This window comes from Grampus griseus, assembly GCF_964374135.1.
Source record: "Grampus griseus genome assembly, chromosome: 4".
Taxonomy (NCBI): Eukaryota; Metazoa; Chordata; class Mammalia; order Artiodactyla; family Delphinidae; genus Grampus; species Grampus griseus.
Window position 1 is genome coordinate 17106404 of NC_138997.1, and position 19862 is coordinate 17126265.

The 19862-nt window shown below is 41.3% G+C and overlaps 1 protein-coding gene and 1 long non-coding RNA gene across 2 annotated transcripts; both read left to right on the forward strand.

The window, feature by feature from the left end:
- Positions 1–576: 576 nt before the first annotated feature.
- On the forward strand, positions 577–7183 carry LOC309821742. Its single transcript, XR_014296656.1, has 3 exons — positions 577–700; positions 1134–1253; positions 7061–7183. It is a non-coding gene; the product is annotated as an uncharacterized lncRNA (long non-coding RNA).
- A 14-nt stretch (positions 7184–7197) lies between these two features.
- Positions 7198–18212, forward strand: LOC309821815 (uncharacterized protein C4orf17; the record flags this gene model as incomplete). The annotated part of the gene is given in 6 exon segments (XM_082653300.1): positions 7198–7233; positions 13460–13541; positions 14886–15075; positions 16339–16382; positions 17865–17992; positions 17996–18212. Coding segments are annotated over 6 exon segments (552 nt in total), but the record flags the coding sequence as incomplete, so codon positions are not given.
- Between the last annotated feature and the right edge of the window lie 1650 nt (positions 18213–19862).

Here is a 19862-nt window from a genome sequence, read left to right on the forward strand (position 1 = left end):
CTTCAGGTTGTCAGCCTTCCTCTCTCACAGCTCTGATCCCTCACTCTCAGTAACAGCCTTCTATCATGGACCTCAGCCAGGACTCGCATCACCCAGTCTCATAATGACAGCAGGGGAGTGAGAATACTTAGTGGAGTCAGGAGAGCAAGGTTTGACTGTCACCTCTATCAGTGACTGGTAAGTGCTCATGAAAAGACACTAAATGCTCTGATTTTCACAATGAGAGGAAATTATACTGACTTCAGGGCTTGTTGTGAAGCCGAAGTGAAGGACTGTGTGTAGTAGAAGTGCCCATTAAACTGTCGAACACTCAGTAAATGAAAATTACAGTAAGTGATACCCCTAAGGTTAAGAAAGTAAGAAAAGAGCCTTTGTGTGCACAGGGAAATGGACCTCCGTTTATTGCTGAATCATTCTTAATAGCAGAAATAGTTATGCAATTGTAGTACCCAATGGCATACAACTGCTGGTCACTAGAATCACAGTGACTTTTGTTCTGCCTTAGCAAACCAAACCTTAAGGGTGGAGTTTTACTCTGATCTTTGTTTTTTCAAACACTCCAAACTCAGGTGGTACGGCAAACAACCAGCTGCAAGCTGAAACTCATCCTTTAATCTTTCCACTATGCCAAGCCATGCCAGGATGGGGCCAAGCTGGAAAGCAGGGTTGAGATGGGGTTTCTGCAGCTGCACCCTGACAGGTGAAGATTTTGCTAATCCTTTTTCAGGCGTGCTGTGCCAGTGTGCAGAACTGCTGTGTGAGATTATGCTTGGCAGTTTCAAAACTTTTATTCTCCATGCAAACCCTGCCCAGGAAGAGAATCCAGAGCAGATTTTTCATTATAAGGCAAGGGCTTCACATCTGCTCCACATAAACTCTCCATTGTGCTCAGCTCACCAGCCGAGCGTGCTGGTTGATGAGAATTTCCGTTCAAGGAGATCAGGAATTGTGGAAAAAGTATAAATCCAAGTTGTTTTGTGCCCCTCTTGAGCTCCCCTTAAGAAAAAACAGAACAGTTAGGGAAATTGGTTTTGCCATGTATCTGGCTAAGGACGAGTTGAAAATAATTTCAAGGCACCAAGGTCCGGCAGTTCTTCATTAACTGACGTGGATCTAGGGATTGTTTCTTGCAGAGGACAAGCCACAGACCATCACAACAATGGGAAGCGTGCTGCCTAAGGACCAGAAGCCAGGATCATGGCCTTGAAAGGAGGCAAAGATGGCTCTGGATGCGCTGCATGGCCTTAAGTCAGGTTCGTTGATTTGTTCTCGCTTTGCTTCCAGAGTTCCCCTCAGGATTTGTCTCGGTAAAACATGGAGTAAGATTCCAGAATGTTAGCACCAGAGGTAGGCGCAGACCACTTCTCCGTTGCAAAAGTCCAGTCCATATTCAGAGGGAACTCTCTTCCTGGCACAATGAGAATGTGGCACTCAGAGTGAATCAGCTATTTCCGTGCCTGCTGCTCCGCCCAGCCTCGCCTTGTGTTTTTTTTGTTCTTTTGTTTGTTTGTTTGTTTTGCGGTACACGGGCTTCTCACCGTTGTGGCCTCTCTCGTTGCCGATCACAGGCTCCGGACGCGCAGGCTCAGCGGCCATGGCTCACGGGCCCAGCCGCTCCGCAGCATGTGGGATCTTCCCGGACCGGGGTACGAACCCGCGTCCCCTGCATCAGCAGGTGGACTCTCAACCACTGCGCCACCAGGGAAGCCCTCTCCTTGTGTTTTACATTATCAGTTAAGATGGTTAGAGAGTAGATCCAGGGGAATGTTGAATCCTGTCTCCATGGGATGCTGTGGTGTGACGAGGTTATCTTTGGTCTAGAAACTTATCAGCTTTGCAAGTTCAAGAACTTGATTTTATTAGTATGCCTAAGTTTGATTAGACTCTGAAGGCTGATTCACATGAATCACACCCATGAAGAATTGATAAACTAGATACCAATTTATAATATATTAACTTATAATGCTTGCCACTATAACTTTGAATAGATTCTGCACGAGGAACATAATGGACAGATGTAATATTCAGAATATTTATCAAACCTGAAAGGCATGGGCACCCATTAATCAGAATGGGTCCACAGTCCATTGGAATAGATGCCAGATGGCTTGCTATTTTAGGGCATATTAGGGAGAAGCCCTGGAAATAGGGGCAAAAGTTAATATTTAAGTAACCCTACTACCTGCCAGATACTAATATATGATGAATTTACGTGGACTTTTTTAATTGAAAACTTACAATGACGCTTTGAGGAAGGCATTAAAAAAACTGGCTATCGAAGATTTCAGATAACCTGCCCTTGGTCCAACAGGTAGTAAAATAGTCTGGTTTCACACACAGGTGTATGTGTACCGTACTGCAAAGGGAGATTCTCCCCTGGTACATGCAGAACTGTGGCCCTGATTTCCTTTTCTGGTCCAAGGAATGACAGTATGTGACACGATGGAGCAGCATGGCAGTCCTCACTGACGACAAGACCCAGGGTTACATAACGTGCAAAAGCTAGTGGCTAAATGAAGTCTGAGCTATAATCCCGTGGGGGAGGACTAAACTGAGAACAAGTCTGCAACTTGCCCTGGATTATTTCAAAACAAAAAACTTCTAACTTAAAAATAAACGGTTTAATTATGCCCCCAATATAGTGCATGTTATTTTCCTAATTAAAAATCAACACAGTCTAATAAAGGGTTTGCTTTTTTTTTTTTAACATCTTTATTGGTATAATTGCTTTACAATGGTATGTTAGTTTCAGCTTCACAACAAAATGAATCAGTTATACATATACATATGTTCCCATATCTCTTCCCTCTTGCGTCTCCCTCCCTCCCACCCTTCCTATCCCACCCCTCCAGGCGGTCACAAAGCACCGAGCTGATCTCCCTGTGCTATGCGGCTGCTTCCCACTAGCTATCTACCTTACGTTTGGTAGTGTATATATGTCCATGCCTCTTTATCGCTTTGTCACCGTTTACCCTTCCCCCTCCCCATAGCCTCAAGTCCATTCTCTAGTAAGTCTGTGTCTTTATTCCTGTTTCACCCCTAGGTTTTTCATGACATTTTTTTTTTTTTAAATTCCATATATATGTGTTAGCATACGGTATTTGTCTCTCTCTTTCTGACTTACTTCACTCTGTATGACAGACTCTAGGTCTATCCACCTCATTACAAATAGCTCAATTTCGTCTCTTTTTATGGCTGAGTAATATTCCATTGTATATATGTGCCACATCTTCTTTATCCATTCATCCGATGATGGACACTTAGGTTGTTTCCATCTCCTGGCTATTGTAAATAGAGCTGCAATGAACATTTTGGTACATGACTCTTTTTGAATTTTGGTTTCCTCAGGGTATATGACCAGTAGTGGGATTGCTGGGTCATATTGTAGTTTTTTAAGGAACCTCCATAGTGGCTGAACCAATTCACATTCCCACCAGCAGTGCAAGAGTGTTCCCTTTTCTCCACACCCTCTCCAGCATTTATTGTTTCTAGATTTTTTGATGATGGCCATTCTGACCGGTGTGAGGTGATACCTCATTGTAGTTTTGATTTGCATTTCTCTAATGATTAATGATATTGAGCATTCTTTCATGTGTTTGTTGTCAATTTGATGCTGGCGATGTCACTCCCTTTAATACTTCGGACCTCATCTTGGAAGCTTAATTTGGACACTCATGTAGGAATTTTCTGAAACATTTCAGTGCTTTATGGAAAGAGAGAAACAGAATATTTTATATCAGAATGTGCTTGAAAATCAGAGATATGGCCACATTTCTGCCAACATGAAAGAAGGAGAGGAGATGGCCTCCTTGGCATCTGAAGTGACAGTCTTCAGCAATGCCCAGGGGCTCTTCCCTTCCCTATTTTTTTTTTCTTTTTTTTTTTGAATCCTGGTTCAAAAAGCCCAACCTGAGGTCATGCTAAAGCACAGCCACTCTGTAAATGCATTTTCTGCTTCTTCCCTCTCTCCATCTACCCCAGTAGAGCTGTGAAAGTCAACAAAACAAATTAGGTGGGTCTAAAATTACTCATCAGAAAAAACAAATTTTTAACTTTGTCAAGTGCACCATGGGGTTGGAATAGTTCCTTTTAAAGAGAAAAATGAGATAAGACTAAGCAACATAATTTTTTTATATTTAAATGATCCATTATAAAAACTTAATGATTCATCTAAAAAATATTTACTATATTTTTTCTTCCCATCTTTTTAGGTCTTTCTAGATAAAATGATTGGCTTATACATACTCAGTTTGGTTCATTTTCAGTGTTTTAGAGTGAAAAAAGAAATCATAGGTTTTGGAGTTAGAGACTGAGCTTGGCCAGGTACTACCCATATACTTTGACCAAGTTACCACATTTTTCAGAGCCCCAGTAAATGAGACATGTCTTTGAAGGGGTGTTTTAAAGTTAGAAGAAGATAATGTAATTAAAATGCACATTGTAATAGGTACTTGCTAGGATAATTTTGTTTATTTTTGATTGCTGATCATTATTTTGGAGTGTAATACTTTTCATTTTTCAACCCAAATGTCTACAGACATATTTTAAGTTCATACAGATCTTCTGGGTATCACCTGTTTGCTCCCCAAGCTTCCCTCTCTACCCTGCTCTGTCCTCAGGGAAGCCTCACTAATTGGATACGTTGATGGACTCTCTTGCCTTCTGGCTGGGTTTTGGCCAAGGGGGGGGGGATCATAGGCAGAAGAAGAGGTAAAGAGTCGGGTTGAGGATTTATTTCCCAGGTGCTTCTCTGTGGGTCCCTGTAGCAAAGGCCACAGCCGCTGTCAGGGGCCCTCTCTGTGCAGCTCTGTCTCTCTCCTGGTTCCAGTAAATGCTCCCTCTCCCACCTCCCAACACCCCGAGCCCCCTTACTCACTCCAGGGTACTAGACCACTTCTTGTTTGTTGCTTTTTAAAAATCCTGCCCACAGCCTTACCATCTATGAAACTCTTCTCAATAATTCAGCTTGGAGGTAGCATCTATTTCCGCTAGATCTAGAAATGATACAATAGTTATTACACTTCCACAAGTATTGCTTCCAAGCTTCATGATATTTTGTTTATATTACATATATATGTGTATAATTATCAGTCAGGTTCTTCCACAAGGCTTTCCATCAGAGCTCACAGAAATGTGTTCTGGAGGAGGTCTGGCTGAACAGAAGCTTTGGTTTCAAACAACTGGGTTCTGGTCACAATTCTGCCATTTCTAAGCTCTGTGGTCTATCCAAGACTTCTCTGTAAGACTCAGTTCTTTCATCTGTGAAATAAGGATAATAGTAGTTTCTATCTCATAGGATAGTTAGAATACACGTCATTGTTCCATTAATGTCAGCTATTAAGAATTAAAAAAGGATGCCCAGCTGATCATAAACGAGCAGCTGAGCTGTCAAGTCTGCCTTCAGTACTGTAATATTTCAGGCCAAGGTGGAGGTACTGAAATCAGGCCTTGTGTGAACCCAGTGTGAACAGGGGACAGGGCAGCTGAGTGCTGTAGGAAGAGTCAGCACCCTCTGGCTACAGAGCAGATCTTGCTGGAGGCCTGGCTCCACAGCGATTTTTTTTTCCACCCGTGACTCTGCATCACCCTACCAGGAAAGGCTTTTTAAAACAAATTGCAGGTACTATTTCAGAGCTCCAGAGTTTTTACAGACCTACTCAGGTGCTTCTGATATCCAGCCTGGACTCTGAGCCTTACCCCAAGGGGCAAGATACTATCTTGGGCAGAGGTCACCCTGTGCTACACCCTGTGGCCCTCCTCTGCTCCACAGCCAGCCAGGGACCAATCTGATCAGCCTTCAAAGAAAGCAAATACTTAGAAAATCTTAGGGCTAGGATGCTAACATTTGCCCTAGGATTACCAGCCATAGATTAGACGTATGAGCTGTTTTTCCCAACTTGGATACAGAGTCCTAGTGCCAGATATTAATAAGCTCAGTATTCTCTGGGGGAAACTCTCAATCTGCTGACTTTTGACAAGGTCTGTTACTGTCCAGGTCCTTCAGGGTTATTGCAACTACCCAAACTGCAACTTTTCTGGAAGCACCATGGCTGTCACTGCTGGGAGCTTTGCTGTGCTTTCTCCAGGCCAGTGGATGGTCCAGCCAAAAGAGTCTGGCAGTACCCTTTGTTCTCATCAACTCCCTACCTGTCCTATGTATTCTTTTATTCACTCATGCATTCAGTAAATATTTATTGTGCTATCACAGAGGGTGGATTCTACCCATATATATGGAAAGCCTCCTGGGAAAAAAAATCCCCAAGTAATTCATTGGTACACCCAGGATTGAGAATCATGTTTCTAAATGTAGTCAACCTGAAATAATGACTTGAGTCAATGGTAGCTCACATTTCTGTAAGACAGTTTTGTAGAAATTATTTTAATTGTTCATTCTGCTTATCCAAGAGGTAGAATGTCAACTCCACTAGTGAAAGCAATCTACTGGTGCAAGCAGATGTTCCAGTTTATCAAGAGTATCTTTTTGAAAGGGCTATACATAAGTCTTCATTGAGTTTTACCTTCTAAAGGGTTTATTAGTTTAGGAAACTGACCACAGCAGTTGCTGCCTCCATTCTGGCTCTTCATGCTCTAGCTGACCTGGACACAGCCAAGTCTGTGGATGGCATGTTGCCGCCACCTAGTGGTGAACATGGAACTTTAACCTTGTGACTGGAATAAAAATCTCTTTGAGGGAATTGGTAGAGTTGGAGTAGCAACATCAGTTTGAAAACAATCTTGAATCCCCTCTTGCCCTCAAACAAACAAAAAACCCACCCAACCACCCTGATATATTCCTTCGACAAGTTTAGGTATTCTCTAACTTTTTTTAAAAGGGCACACCAACGCTCATTTTCCCCCTTTTCTCTATTCACACCCTACAGTAATTTTTCCTTCATTAAACAAAAAGTCAGAAATAAACTATCACCCTAACCTCTCAATATCTGTGAAATATCTAATGTGGATATGCAAACGACAGAGAATGCTGGTTCAACCTTTTTAATGAACCCTTAAACATCAAATGCATAGCGCTTCTTCTGATGAATGAAACATCTTTTCTCAGAGCCAGGAAAACAATTAAGAAGCACTCGGGAGGGAGACTTTCAAGATGGCGGACGAGTAAGACGCGGAGATCACCTTCCTCTCCACAAATACATCAGAAATACATCTACACGTGGAACAATTCCTACAGAACACCTACTGAACGCTGGCAGAAGACCTCAGACTTCCCAAAAGGTAAGAAGCTCCCCACGTACCTGGGTAGGGCAAAAGAAAAAAGAATAAACAGAGACAAAAGGATAGGGACGGGACCTGCACCAGTGGGAGGGAGCTGAGAAGGCGGAAAGCTTTCCACACACTAGAAGCCCCTTTGCGGGCGGAGACTGCAGGTGGCGAAGCGGGGAGGCTTTGGAGCTGCGGGGGAGAGAGCAGTAACAGGGGTGCTGAGGGCAAAGCGGAGAGACTCCCGCCCAGAGGAACAGGGCGGACCGGCACTCACCAGGCCGACAGGCTTGTCTGCTCACCCGCCGGGGCGGGCGGGGCTGGGAGCTGAGGCTCGGGCTTCGGTTGGAAGGAGAGGGAGAGGACTGGGGTTGGCGGCGTGAACACAGCCTGCAGGCAGTTAGTGCGCCACGGCTAGCCGGGAGGGAGTCCGGGGAAAAGTCTGGACCTGCCGAAGAGGCAAGAGACTTTTTCTTCCCTCTTTGTTTCCTGGTGCGCGAGGAGAGGGATTAAGAGCGCTGCTTAAAGGAGCTCCAGAGACGGGCGCGAGCCGCGGCTAAAAGCGCGGACCCCAGAGACGGCCATGAGACGCTAACGCTGCTGCTGCCACCAACAAGAAGCCTGGGTGCGAGCACAGGTCACTATCCACACCCCTCTTCCGGAGAGCCTGTGCAGCCCGCCACGGCCAGGGTCCCAGGATCCAGGGGCAACTTCCCCGGGAGAAGGCACGGCACGCCTAACGCTGGTGCAACGTCACGCCAGCCTCTGACGCCGCAGGCCAGCCCCGCACTCCGTGCCCCTCCCTCCCCCCGGCCTGAGTGAGCCAGAGCCTCTGAATCAGTTGCTCCTTTATAACCCCGTCCTGTCTGAGCGGGAAAAGACAACCTCAGGTGACCTACATGCAGAGGTGGGGCCAAATCCAAAGCTGGACCCCAGGAGCTGTGCGAACAAAGAAGAGAAAGGGAAATCTCTGCCAGCAGCCTCAGGAGCAGCGGATTAAATCCCCACAATCAACTTGATGTACCCTGCATCTGTGGAATACCTGAATACACAACGAATCATCCCAAATTGATGCAGTGGACTTTGGGAGCAACTGTAGACTTAGGGTTTGCTGTATGCAACTGACTGGTTTCTACTTTTAAGTTTATCTTAGTTTAGTATTTAGAGTTTATTATCATTGGTAGATTTGTTTATTGATTTGGTTGCTCTGTTCCCTTTTTTTTAATATACAGGTGTGTATATATATATATATATATATATATATATACACTTTTATTTTCCTTTTTCTCTTTTTGTGAGTGTGTATGTTTATGCTTCTTTGTGTGATATTGTCTGTATAGCTTTGCTTTTACCATTTGTCCTAGGGTTCTGTTTGGCCATGTTTTTTGTTTGTTTTTTTAGTATAGTTTTTAGCACCTGTTTTCATTGGTGGATTTGATTTTTGGTCTGGTTACTCTCTTCTTTCTTTCTACTTTTTTTTCTTTTTATAATTACTTTTTAATCGTTTTCTATTTTTAATATTTTTTTATTTTTTATTTTAATAACTTTATTTATTCTCTCTCTCTCTCTCTTTCTTTCTTTCTTTCTTTCCTTTTTTCTCCCTTTTCTTCTGGGCTGTGTGACTGACAGGGTCTTGGTGCTCTGGCCGGGTATCAGGCCTGTGCCTCTGAAGTGGGAGAGCCAACTTCAGGACAATGGACCACCAGAGACCTCCCCGCTCCACGTAATATCAGTTGGTGAAAGGTATTCCAGAGATTTCCATCTCAACGCTAAGACCCAGCTCCACTCAACAACCAGCAAGCTACAGTGCTGGAGACCCTATGCCAAACAACTAGCAAGACAGGAACACATCCCACCCATTAGCAGAGAGGCTGCCTAAAATCATGTCCACAGACACCCCAAAACACACCATTGGACACTGTCCTGCCCACCAGAAACACAAGATCCAGCCTCATCCACCAGAACACAGGCACTAGTCCCCACCATCAGGAAGCCTACACAACCCACTAAACCAACCTTAGCCACTGGGGACACACACCAGAAACAACAGGAACTACGAACCTGCAGCCTGCAAAAAGGAGACCCTAAACACAGTAAGTTAAGCAAAATGAGAAGACAGAGAAACACACAGCAGATGAAGGAGCAAGGCAAAAACCCACCAGACCAAACAAATGAAGAGGAAATAGGCAGTCTACCTGAAAAAGAATTCAGAATAATGATAGTAAAGATGATCCAAAATCTTGGAAATAGAATGGAGAAAATATAAGAAATGTTTAACACGGAACTAGAAGAACTAAAGAGCAAAGAAACAATGATGAACAACACAATAAATGAAATTAAAAATTCTCTAGAAGGAATCAATAGCAGAATAACTGAGGCAGAAGAACGGATAAGTGACCTGGAAGATAAAATAGTGGAAATAACTACTGCAGAGCAGAATAAAGAAAAAAGAATGAAAAGAATTGAGGACAGTCTTAGAGACCTCTGGGAAAACATTAAACACACCAACATTTGAATTATAGGGGTCCCAGAAGAAGAAGAGAAAAAGAAAGGGACTGAGAAAATATTTGAAGAGATTATAGTTGAAAACTTCCCTAATATGGGAAAGGAAATAGTCCAGTCTGGTAAGCACAGAGAGTCCCATAAAGGATAAATCCAAGGAGAAACACACCAAGACACATATTAATCAAACTATAAAAAATTAAATACAAAGAAAACATATTAAAAGCAGCAAGGGAAAAACAACAAATAACATACAAGGGAATCCCCATAAGGTTAACAACTGATCTTTCAGCAGAAACTCTGCAAGCCAGAAGGGAGTGGCAGGACATATTTAAAGTGATCAAAGGGAAAAAGCTAAAACCAAGATTACTCTACCCAGCAAGGAGCTCATTCAGATTTGATGGAGAAATTAAAACGTTTATAGACAATCAAAAGTTAAGAGAATTTAGCACCACCAAACCAGCTTTACAGCAAATGCTAAAGGAACTTCTATAGGCAAGAAACACAAGAGAAGGAAAAAACCTACAAAAACAAACCCAAAACAATTAAGAAAATGGTAATAGGAACATACATATCGATAATTACCTTAAATGTAAACAGATTAAATGCTCCCACCAAAAGATATAGACTGGCTGAATGGATACAAAATAAAGACCCGCATATATGTTGTCTACAAGAGACCCACTTCAGACCTAGGGACACATACAGACTGAAAGTGAGGGGATGGAAAAAGTATTCCATGCAAATGGGAATCAAAAGAAAGCTGGGGGCTTCCCTGGTGGCGCAGTGGTTGAGAGTCCGCCTGCCGATGCAGGGGACACGGGTTCGTGCCCTGGTCCGGTAAGATCCCACATGCCGCAGAGCGGCTGGGCCCGTGAGCCATGGCCGCTGAGCCTGCGCGTCCGGAGCCTGTGCTCCGCAACGGGAGAGGCCACAAGAACAGTGAGAGGCCCGCGTACCGCAAAAAAAAAAAAAAGAGGAATTGTACAGATGTTGTCAGGACATATAGGAGTAGATTTGGAGCTAAGAGAGTCTTCAAGGAGAAAGGAATCCAAAGAATGTTTAAGATATAATTAGAAAATGAAGAAAAGCATGGAAGAGCTCATTCCCAGTGAAGAGAGCTTCATATCTAAATGCTAAGATGTGAGAACACTATCTATTCAAGGAACTAAAAGCAATGATATGGGTGATGCAGAGAGTGCAGGGAGAAGTTTATAAAAGACAGGGCTGGAGACTTAAGCAGAAACCAGATAATAAAGTATTTTATAAGCTATATTGAGGTGGCCAGATTTCATCCCAAGGGCTGAATTACTTTGTAAGTACAAGAATTACATTGTCAGAGTTGTACTTTAGAAAAATCATTCTAGATATAATGTGCAGAATTAATTTGGGAGGGGGAAGAAAATTTCCAGCAAGGTACTCTGCTTCCAAACTGATAGATTAGGTTCATTAGCCTCCAACTGTAAACAGCAATATATCTGGGAAACAAACAAACAAACAAAAAACTGTTTCCAGGCACTGGACACCAGACAGCACAGATTTATGACCATTAAGGGAAGTGAAACAATTGGGATAATTTCCACATTCAACCCAGATTTCTTCCTGGGGCACATTCCTAATCATGGCACAGAGAAGTGGAGCCTAAACAGAGAGTACAAGCTTCACTAGGTAGAGAAAACAGAGTTTAGTGTTTGGGGATGCTGAAGTGGCTGGAATTCGCAAATTAAGATACTGAAGAAGAAGGATCTGTGGACAGAATGAGCTCCAGAAATCTGTATCGGCTTCCCTGAATCTTTAGCCCAATAAAAGCTGTATGTGCACAGGATGAGAGTCTGAGACCTGGCAGAAGAGAGCTAATGGGAGGGAGCATTTTGCTTAAAGATGATGGAGTGCTGATCTGCTAGAGTAGAGAGACCTTGCTGAACACACCAGGAATGCAGTTGAGACCCCAGAAAGGTCACACTTTAGAAAAAGAATAGGGTATACTAACCCACAGTAGGGGCTACCCTAGACCTACACTCAAACCCTAAAATCAAAGTTCAACAGATCAAACTCACCCACCAACACATTAACTGGCTTCCAGAATAAAACTCAATGGAGAGAAAGTTTCCTAGGAGGACTTATTCTATCTTCTCTCACTAAGATGATAATTATATTCTTTCAAAGTTGTAAATGAGTGACCTGTGAATTAGAAGAAGCTGGGAGTGATGTGCAATCACCATATTGATGACAAAATCATGAGAGGCAGAGTGGCCTGGAGAATAATAAAATACTACAGGGCTATTTTTCTATTTTTGCAATGGACACTGATTTATTGTGAAATTAGGAGCAAATTTAACTTGTTCTCTTCTAGGATAAGGCATTATTGGGGACAGGAATCTTAATAATAGAACAAAGCTCAATAAAGGACAGTGGATTTTTCTGCCCTTTACTTTAAATTCTATATCTCCAGCACCTAGATCAATGATAGACACAAATATTTGTTAAATTAATAGTATTTTAAGAAAAGATTTCAGCCAGAAAGCCTAGGAAAAAGGATGTTGCAGTTGCAGAATTGATGATAGTTTAGACTGGGTCAAGGCTGTGGGGATAAAGAGAAATAGAGATATTTGAGAAATATTTAGAAGAAAGAATGCACTGAACTTGTTGGTAGTATGTTGTAGAAAAGGACAAGGGAGTTGTCCAGTATGAATCCCAGGGTCTTGCTTGGACATATGTTCAATGTATGCCGGTGTGTCCACTGAGATAGGGGAACCAGGAGAAACAGCAAGTTTGGAGCAGGTTTTATGAAGAGAAAGCTGGGTTTAGCTTTAGATATTTGGGGTTCAAAATACCTACAGTATGTCTAAGTGGATATGTCTGGTAGGCAGATGGATATATAGGACTGAAGTTCAGGAGACAGGTTTGGATTTCAGATATGTCTAAATTCCAAGAACAGACACAATTTAGGGTAAAACTAGAAACATCTACATGTGCTTAATACTTTGGACTTTAATGCCTTATTATAGTCCATTTTTATTAGAATTATTTCATATATCTCCTCTGTCATCCACACTCAGCCCTTAACTCCAGATTAAGAAGTCAACGAAGGATTCTGATAGACTAGCGGTAATTGTATTCCTATCCTATTGGGCCAATCACTGTGTTCAGGGGACTGAGGAACAATGATGAATTCAGCTAGATTCACTCACTATAGAGAGGAGAAGTACAGATGGGGCAGTTCTGTGACTGGAAGAACCCCATGCTGCAGTGGGCAAGTATCAATTCCGAAAGAGAAGAAAAGTGAATTGCTCCTCCAGAAGATGTTAGTACTGAACAAACAAAACAAAACTGCATCGCCTAACCTAAACTATCACAGTTGACCCTTGAACAACACAAGTTCGAACTGTGTGGGTCCACTTATACATGGATTATTTTCAATAATAAATATGATGGTACTACCTGATCTGTGGATGTGGAACTGCGAATATGGAGGAACCACCTGTATGGAGGGCTGGCTCTAAGTTATAGCTGGATTTTCGACTGCTTGGAGGGTCGGCGCCCCTAACCCTGCCTTGCAGGGTCAAATGTACTTGTACTGAAGATGTTTTTTTCCTGTTTGAAATCTGGCTCCCAAGCTAAAATCCCAATCGACTTGAGCATCGTGTACAGAGTGACATTTGGGAAGATGAGATTGTGGAGTAAGTAAAGGAAACCTTATAAACCTTGCTCACTATGTAACTCTAACGTTCTCTGTCAGGTTCTGGAAAAGATCTGTAACATTCTACGTACTGATTCTCTGGCAGAAGTTCTACAGTGGCTGCTCCATGCAAGTTCCAAAGGTGAGATTAAGCATTTGTGAACACTGAGCCCAGTTTATTGTCAGAAACTAGGAATGTGCCAGTGTCTGAAGTTTTCTACCTTGGATTTGCAAAGACAAGGTTGCAGTATTATTTCCCTAATGTTTCAGTATCAGAGTCCTGTATATCCAACTGCACACAAGCTGGTCATACAATGACCCACAATCTGGTATGCCCCAAACTGAACTTCTTCGGGTGATGTGAAACACTTGTGTCCAGAGCTGGTTTGTGCTTTTCCTCTTGCGTCCGCACACCCAGGCTCTCCCTGAGCATATCTTCTGGCCTCCTGTGACCCCTGAATACAGCCTGTTTCCCTCCTTTTATGTGGATGGCAGTAGCACAGCCTTCCAAATTCCAGATTCTAACAGCTCTGCCAATTCCTCACCAAAACCATCAAGTCAGTCAACTCCCAGCCTCCTTTAGGCTCTTCTGACCTGTTCCATGAAAGCACATGCCAGTCCCAAGTGAGATAACCATAAATAGCATAGAGCAGCTAACCTCAGACCTAGCTGGTCATCAGACTGAGGCAAAACTGAGGTGAGTGGAGTCTGAGAATTGACAGTTCTAACAAGTTCCCAGGTGACATGATAAGCCTGGTCTGGGGACCACTCTTTGAAAATCACTGCAGTAATCAATGTTAGGAAATACCAATGTGTTAGGAACAGACTAATGTTTTTAAATGGGGAGTACTTTGGAGATAGTACCTTACCTCAGGAAGATTACTTGGCAGGCAATTGAGATGTATTTGGGGATAAGGAGTTTTTAGTTATTCTTTTTTTTTTCCTTTTTAAGAATATAAATTTTAAAAACTTACACAAGTATTGAGTGCTTATTTGGGGGTGAAAAACAAATCAACCAGAAAAAAATAATAAAAGAGGAAAAAGAATAAAATTATCACGGACATCACTTTAGTACTACTTTGGTATATATCTTTGTTGAGATGCTTAAAACTATTTATTATTTAACTATTAGTCTTTATTTTAATGAGATCGCATGGTACTAATACTTTTTATAGGTATCCTTATTTGTTTTTATTTGGCAGTGGCCTGTAAGTCTGGGTTTTATACTCAATATTTTAAATGTATTCCACTGCCACTCAGGGACAGGTACCCCAGTGAGTGCTCTGAGAGCTATACAATATCACAGGTCAACAGAAATTAGGTTGATGTGAATCACCTTTTCTACAGAAAATTTAACTCACACGTAGGTGCCTACCCAGAAAACAGATTACCTTTCACACTGGAGTGCTGAGTAAAAGAACTAATCCTGTGTTTCTAGCCAACATGATAATTACAACCTTCATGCCCCTCTCTTTTTTTAAATCAGAAAAGGAGTGGGTCTCAGCTTTGATTCATGCTGAACTGGCTGAGATAAACTTGTTAACTCCCCTCAGAAGAAAAGCCTCAGCGGAACTAGCAGCAGAGACTGGCAGGCCACCCAAAGTTAAATCACCCTCAGATTCACCAGCAAAATCAGAAGTGCTAACCAGTTCTAGGGAAGGACATCGACAGAGCAGGTAATTAGGCCTAATGGCCACCTATGGGGCATGTGGTTCATAAAGACTTTGAATTCCCTTTTGTGTTTTGTTTGTTTGTTTGTTTGTTTTGCGGTACGCGGGCCTCTCACTGCTGTGGTCTCTCCCGTTGCGTTGCGGAGCACAGGCTCCGGACGCGCAGGCTCAGCGGCCATGGCTCACGGGCCCAGCCGCTCCACGGCATGTGGGATCTTCCTGGACTGGGGCACAAACCCGTGTCCCCTGCATTGGCAGGCGGACTCTCAACCACTGCGCCACCAGGGAAGCCCTGAATTCCCTTTTGGTTATCTTTCAAAACACTAAAATTGCTGAGGTTTTAAGTATCCTCCTTATTCAGTAAATGACAACAATGAGTGTTTGTTTTCTTTCATTTTCATAAACGTAATACGAGAAATCATTCTAAAGCCTGTTGTTCAGAGCATTTGGCAGAGACCATGTCTTCCTTACCTAACAACCCATCTTTTTGAGAAAAGTTCCCTTTCCATTCAGGGTAAAGCAAGAGTAGCCACCCAGAAATCTAAGAAAATGCAGTGGTTTTTAGTTTATCTAAAAACAGAAGCAATAAAGAAAACCAAAATTGCATTGTTATTGTGTATTTTGTTAAATCACTTTTTTTTTTGTCTAGAACAATGCAAGATTAAAATAAATTGCTCCACTTAATTTTCTCTGATTTATGCCTGGGGGCTGCCAGAGGGAAAAACAACTATTAAGGGAATTTGGAATTATTTCAGTAGAAATTTGTCTTAAGCTTTGTAATTTCAATGACAGAAGAAAATACATATTTATGTGTAACAGCATGGTGAAAGAATGTGGTAATATGTTATTTAAGCTGTGAGAGAATATCTTGTTGCTTTAAAATTAAAAGTTGGGCAAATCTTAAATTCAGGGAAAATAAATATTCAAAACACATAACATGTCACTTTAAAAAGCATTATTAAGACAGAGGAAGAATTTTACATTTTAATCGGTCGCCACCTTGAAGTTTCCATAAAATTGGAAACTGGGAGATAGCGTCAGTTTCTCTACCTTATTGAGTAATAGCTGATGTACTGTTCAGATGTTTACTCAAAGTTAGAAGAATTTTTCATTGGAAAGTACATTTAATGCTGTCTGCATTGAAAAATGAAGAATTGGGGTAGCTTATTTAAGAAACATACATACTTAGCTTGTTGATGATAATGCAGTCTATGGGAAATAATTGTTTGTATCTGTGAATTTCATTTTCTCTTTCTCCAATTGATTTAGAGTGTCAAGTCAAGGATCTGAAGGAAATAAGGAACTACTGAAAGGTTAAGTACAGTCTGCGATAATTACTGAGTTGGTATAAGGAAACCAGTAAGTATCTAGCTAGTTAGAGACAAAGATGTTAAGGATCTGTGGTTTTAAAGGCAGTATAATATAATAGCAATTTACAGCTACTCTTAAGGGACAGCATCAGCTGAATTTCTCAATGAGATAAATTTGACCTATATTTGACTTTGTTTTGAAAGGCAAAGTGCCTCATCACACTCTTTGAGAAGCAAGACAGAAGGACAGCAGGAACTCTTAAGTTTGGTCATGCCAGGAGACAACCTGCATTGACCTAACAAAAAGGACAGTGATAGTCAGAGTTTTGGTTCTTCACAGCTTAACTGTCATTGGGCTAAATGATTTTCACCTGAAACAAAGCCAGCCAGAGAAAACAATAAAATTTTGACAATTAGCCACAAACATATGCCCACAACACAGCTGAAATACAACAGAGAGTAGCAGTTTTATGTCCCCATCAGAAGTCCAGCCCCAGCCTTCAATTTGGACCAAGCAAAATCAAGAATTGTGGAAAGTCCTAGTTTGGTCCAGAATAGTCGAATCAAAATATCCCTGTGGGTTTGGCAGCTCCTAGCTTTAAAACAAACATAGCAGCAATGGCTATAGGGCAACAACTATGAAACCTGTCTACAAGCCTCAAACAAAAGTCTGTCTTCCTATTTCTGCAAGTCCCCCTTATACCAGGAATGACTTAGCAATCAATTAGAGTTTCCGGAGGTCACTCTAGACTCCAGCAGTTTCTGTTGGGATTAATCAAACCCGAAAGAAATGCTATTTGCTAATAGGCAATAATAAGTTTAGTTTAGAAATTAGAAAACACCTCCTTACTCTGACACTCCAAGGATGGTCTATTGTATCTGACTTTTAACAAACTCTTCACCCTATGATCACAAAATCATGACAGTGATGGTTTCTATCACATAATTTTATGTCTTATCTGTAGGCCTCAAATATATTTTACCCTGTCTAGATACTTGTATACAAATCCTCAAATCATACTTCTTTGTCTCTACTGTTGGTATTCAGCATCTCCCCAAATCCTTATTTCTGTTTAGGTGTAAACAGTGTAGGCCTTGGGAAGGTCTTTTGAGTACAGTTGTTTTAACCGGCTTGTCTACTTTCTTTTTTGTCTGTCAGGACCATATATCCTTCACCTTTCTCTTACTGGTCCCATCCTTATCCCTCACCTTTACTCATCACCAGCTCTAAATCGTTCCTACCAAAATAGTGTTTGATTTTAAGATTGAAAGAACATATCTTGCATGTTATAGAACAAATAACTCACTAAAGATGAGCAGGTGCTAAGAAAGATGAGAATAAATTATTTTATGAATTTTGGGTGTATTTGATTCACCTAAACTTCATATAGATTTTGTGTGTGTGTGATTTGCTACTAAAACATGGCAGAAGCTACTATATTCGATGTCTCAATTATGGTCTTATTGAGACTTTTTCTATTTCAGAGGCTGAGCACAAGCTTCCACTGTTTATAAGAAGAAATAAGATGAAAATACCCATTGCAGAATATTTCAGCAAGCCAAAGTCTCTTCCCAGGCCTAAAACTCAAGAGAGCATATCAACAAAACCAACATAAGCAAGGAGTATACAGCAAGGATACAGTCTCTCTCCCCAGAGAAGATTTTATCCTGTAACACACCAAAGGTAGAAATTCTAGACTGGGCTAAGTCTTTCACAAACGTGAGTTTCACTTTGTTATCACATCAAATTATTAAAAACATGTTTTTGGTATGGAGGAATCAATAGCTCCTCTATATGTTGGTACATGTAAATCTCAAAGCACCTGTATATAATGATACTAAATAAATATTAAGGGAGATAATATTTCTATTTGTAGTTAAATTAGTACCATGTATAAAAGAAATATGTTTATATACTATATTTCTAGTCTCGCTACTATTAATATTAGTACATAAGCATTGGGCTCTGATACTAGAAAAATCATCCATAATCAGAATTAGGCAATTTCATTTCAACACTACCCCAAAATCTGATAAAAAATAAAAAGCAACGACAATAAACAAACAGAATTTTAACATCTGAGCTACTTTTTGCAATCTACTGTGTTTCAATGTTGTTGGACTATTGGAAAAATGGTCATCTCCTTACCCAATCTTTGTTTAGAATGTTTGCACTGATATTCAAAACAGATATTATAAATTTTTTGTGTGTGTGCATTTATGCATACACGCTTTTTTTTAAACATCTTTATTGGGGTATAATTGCTTTACAATGGTGTGTTAGTTTCTGCTTTATAACAAAGTGAATCAGTTATACATATACATATGTTCCCATATCTCTTCCCTCTTGCGTCTCCCTCCCTCCCACCCTTCCTATCCCACCCCTCCAGGCGGTCACAAAGCACCGAGCTGATCTCCCTGTGCTATGCGGCTGCTTCCCACTAGCTATCTACCTTACGTTTGGTAGTGCATATATGTCCATGCCTCTCTCTCGCTTTGTCACAGCTCACCCTTTCCCCTCCCCATATCCTCAAGTCCATTCTCCAGTAGGTCTGTGTCTTTATTCCTGTCTTACCCCTAGGTTCTTCATGACATTTTTTTTCTTAAATTCCATATATATGTGTTAGCATACGGTATTTGTCTTTCTCTTTCTGACTTACTTCACTCTGTATGACAGACTCTAGGTCTATCCACCTCATTACAAATAGCTCAGTTTCGTTTCTTTTTATGGCTGAGTAATATTCCATTGTATATATGTGCCACATCTTCTTTATCCATTCATCCGATGATGGGCACTTAGGTTGTTTCCATCTCCGGGCTATTGTAAATAGAGCTGCAATGAACATTTTGGTACATGACTCTTTTTGAATTTTTGTTTCCTCAGGGTATATGCCCAGTAGTGGGATTGCTGGGTCATATGGTAGTTCTATTTGTAGTTTTTTAAGGAACCTCCATAGTGGCTGAACCAGTTCACATTCCCACCAGCAGTGCAAGAGTGTTCCCTTTTCTCCACACCCTCTCCAGCATTCATTGTTTCTAGATTTTTTGATGATGGCCATTCTGACCGGTGTGAGGTGATACCTCATTGTAGTTTTGATTTGCATTTCTCTAATGATTAATGATGTTGAGCATTCTTTCATGTGTTTGTGGCAATCTGTATATCTTCTTTGGAGAAATGTCTATTTAGGTCTTCTGCCCATTTTTGGATTGGGTTGTTTGTTTTTTTCTTATTGAGCTGCATGAGCTGCTTGTAAATTTTGGAAATTAATCCTTTGTCAGTTGCTTCATTTGCAAATATTTTCTCCCATTCTGAGGCTTGTCTTTTGGTCTTGTTTATGGTTTCCTTTGCTGTGCAAAAGCTTTGAAGTTTCATTAGGTCCCATTTGTTTATTTTTGTTTTTATTTCCATTTCTCTAGGAGGTGGGTCGAAAAGGATCTTGCTGTGATTTATGTCATAGAATGTTCTGCCTATGTTTTCCTCTA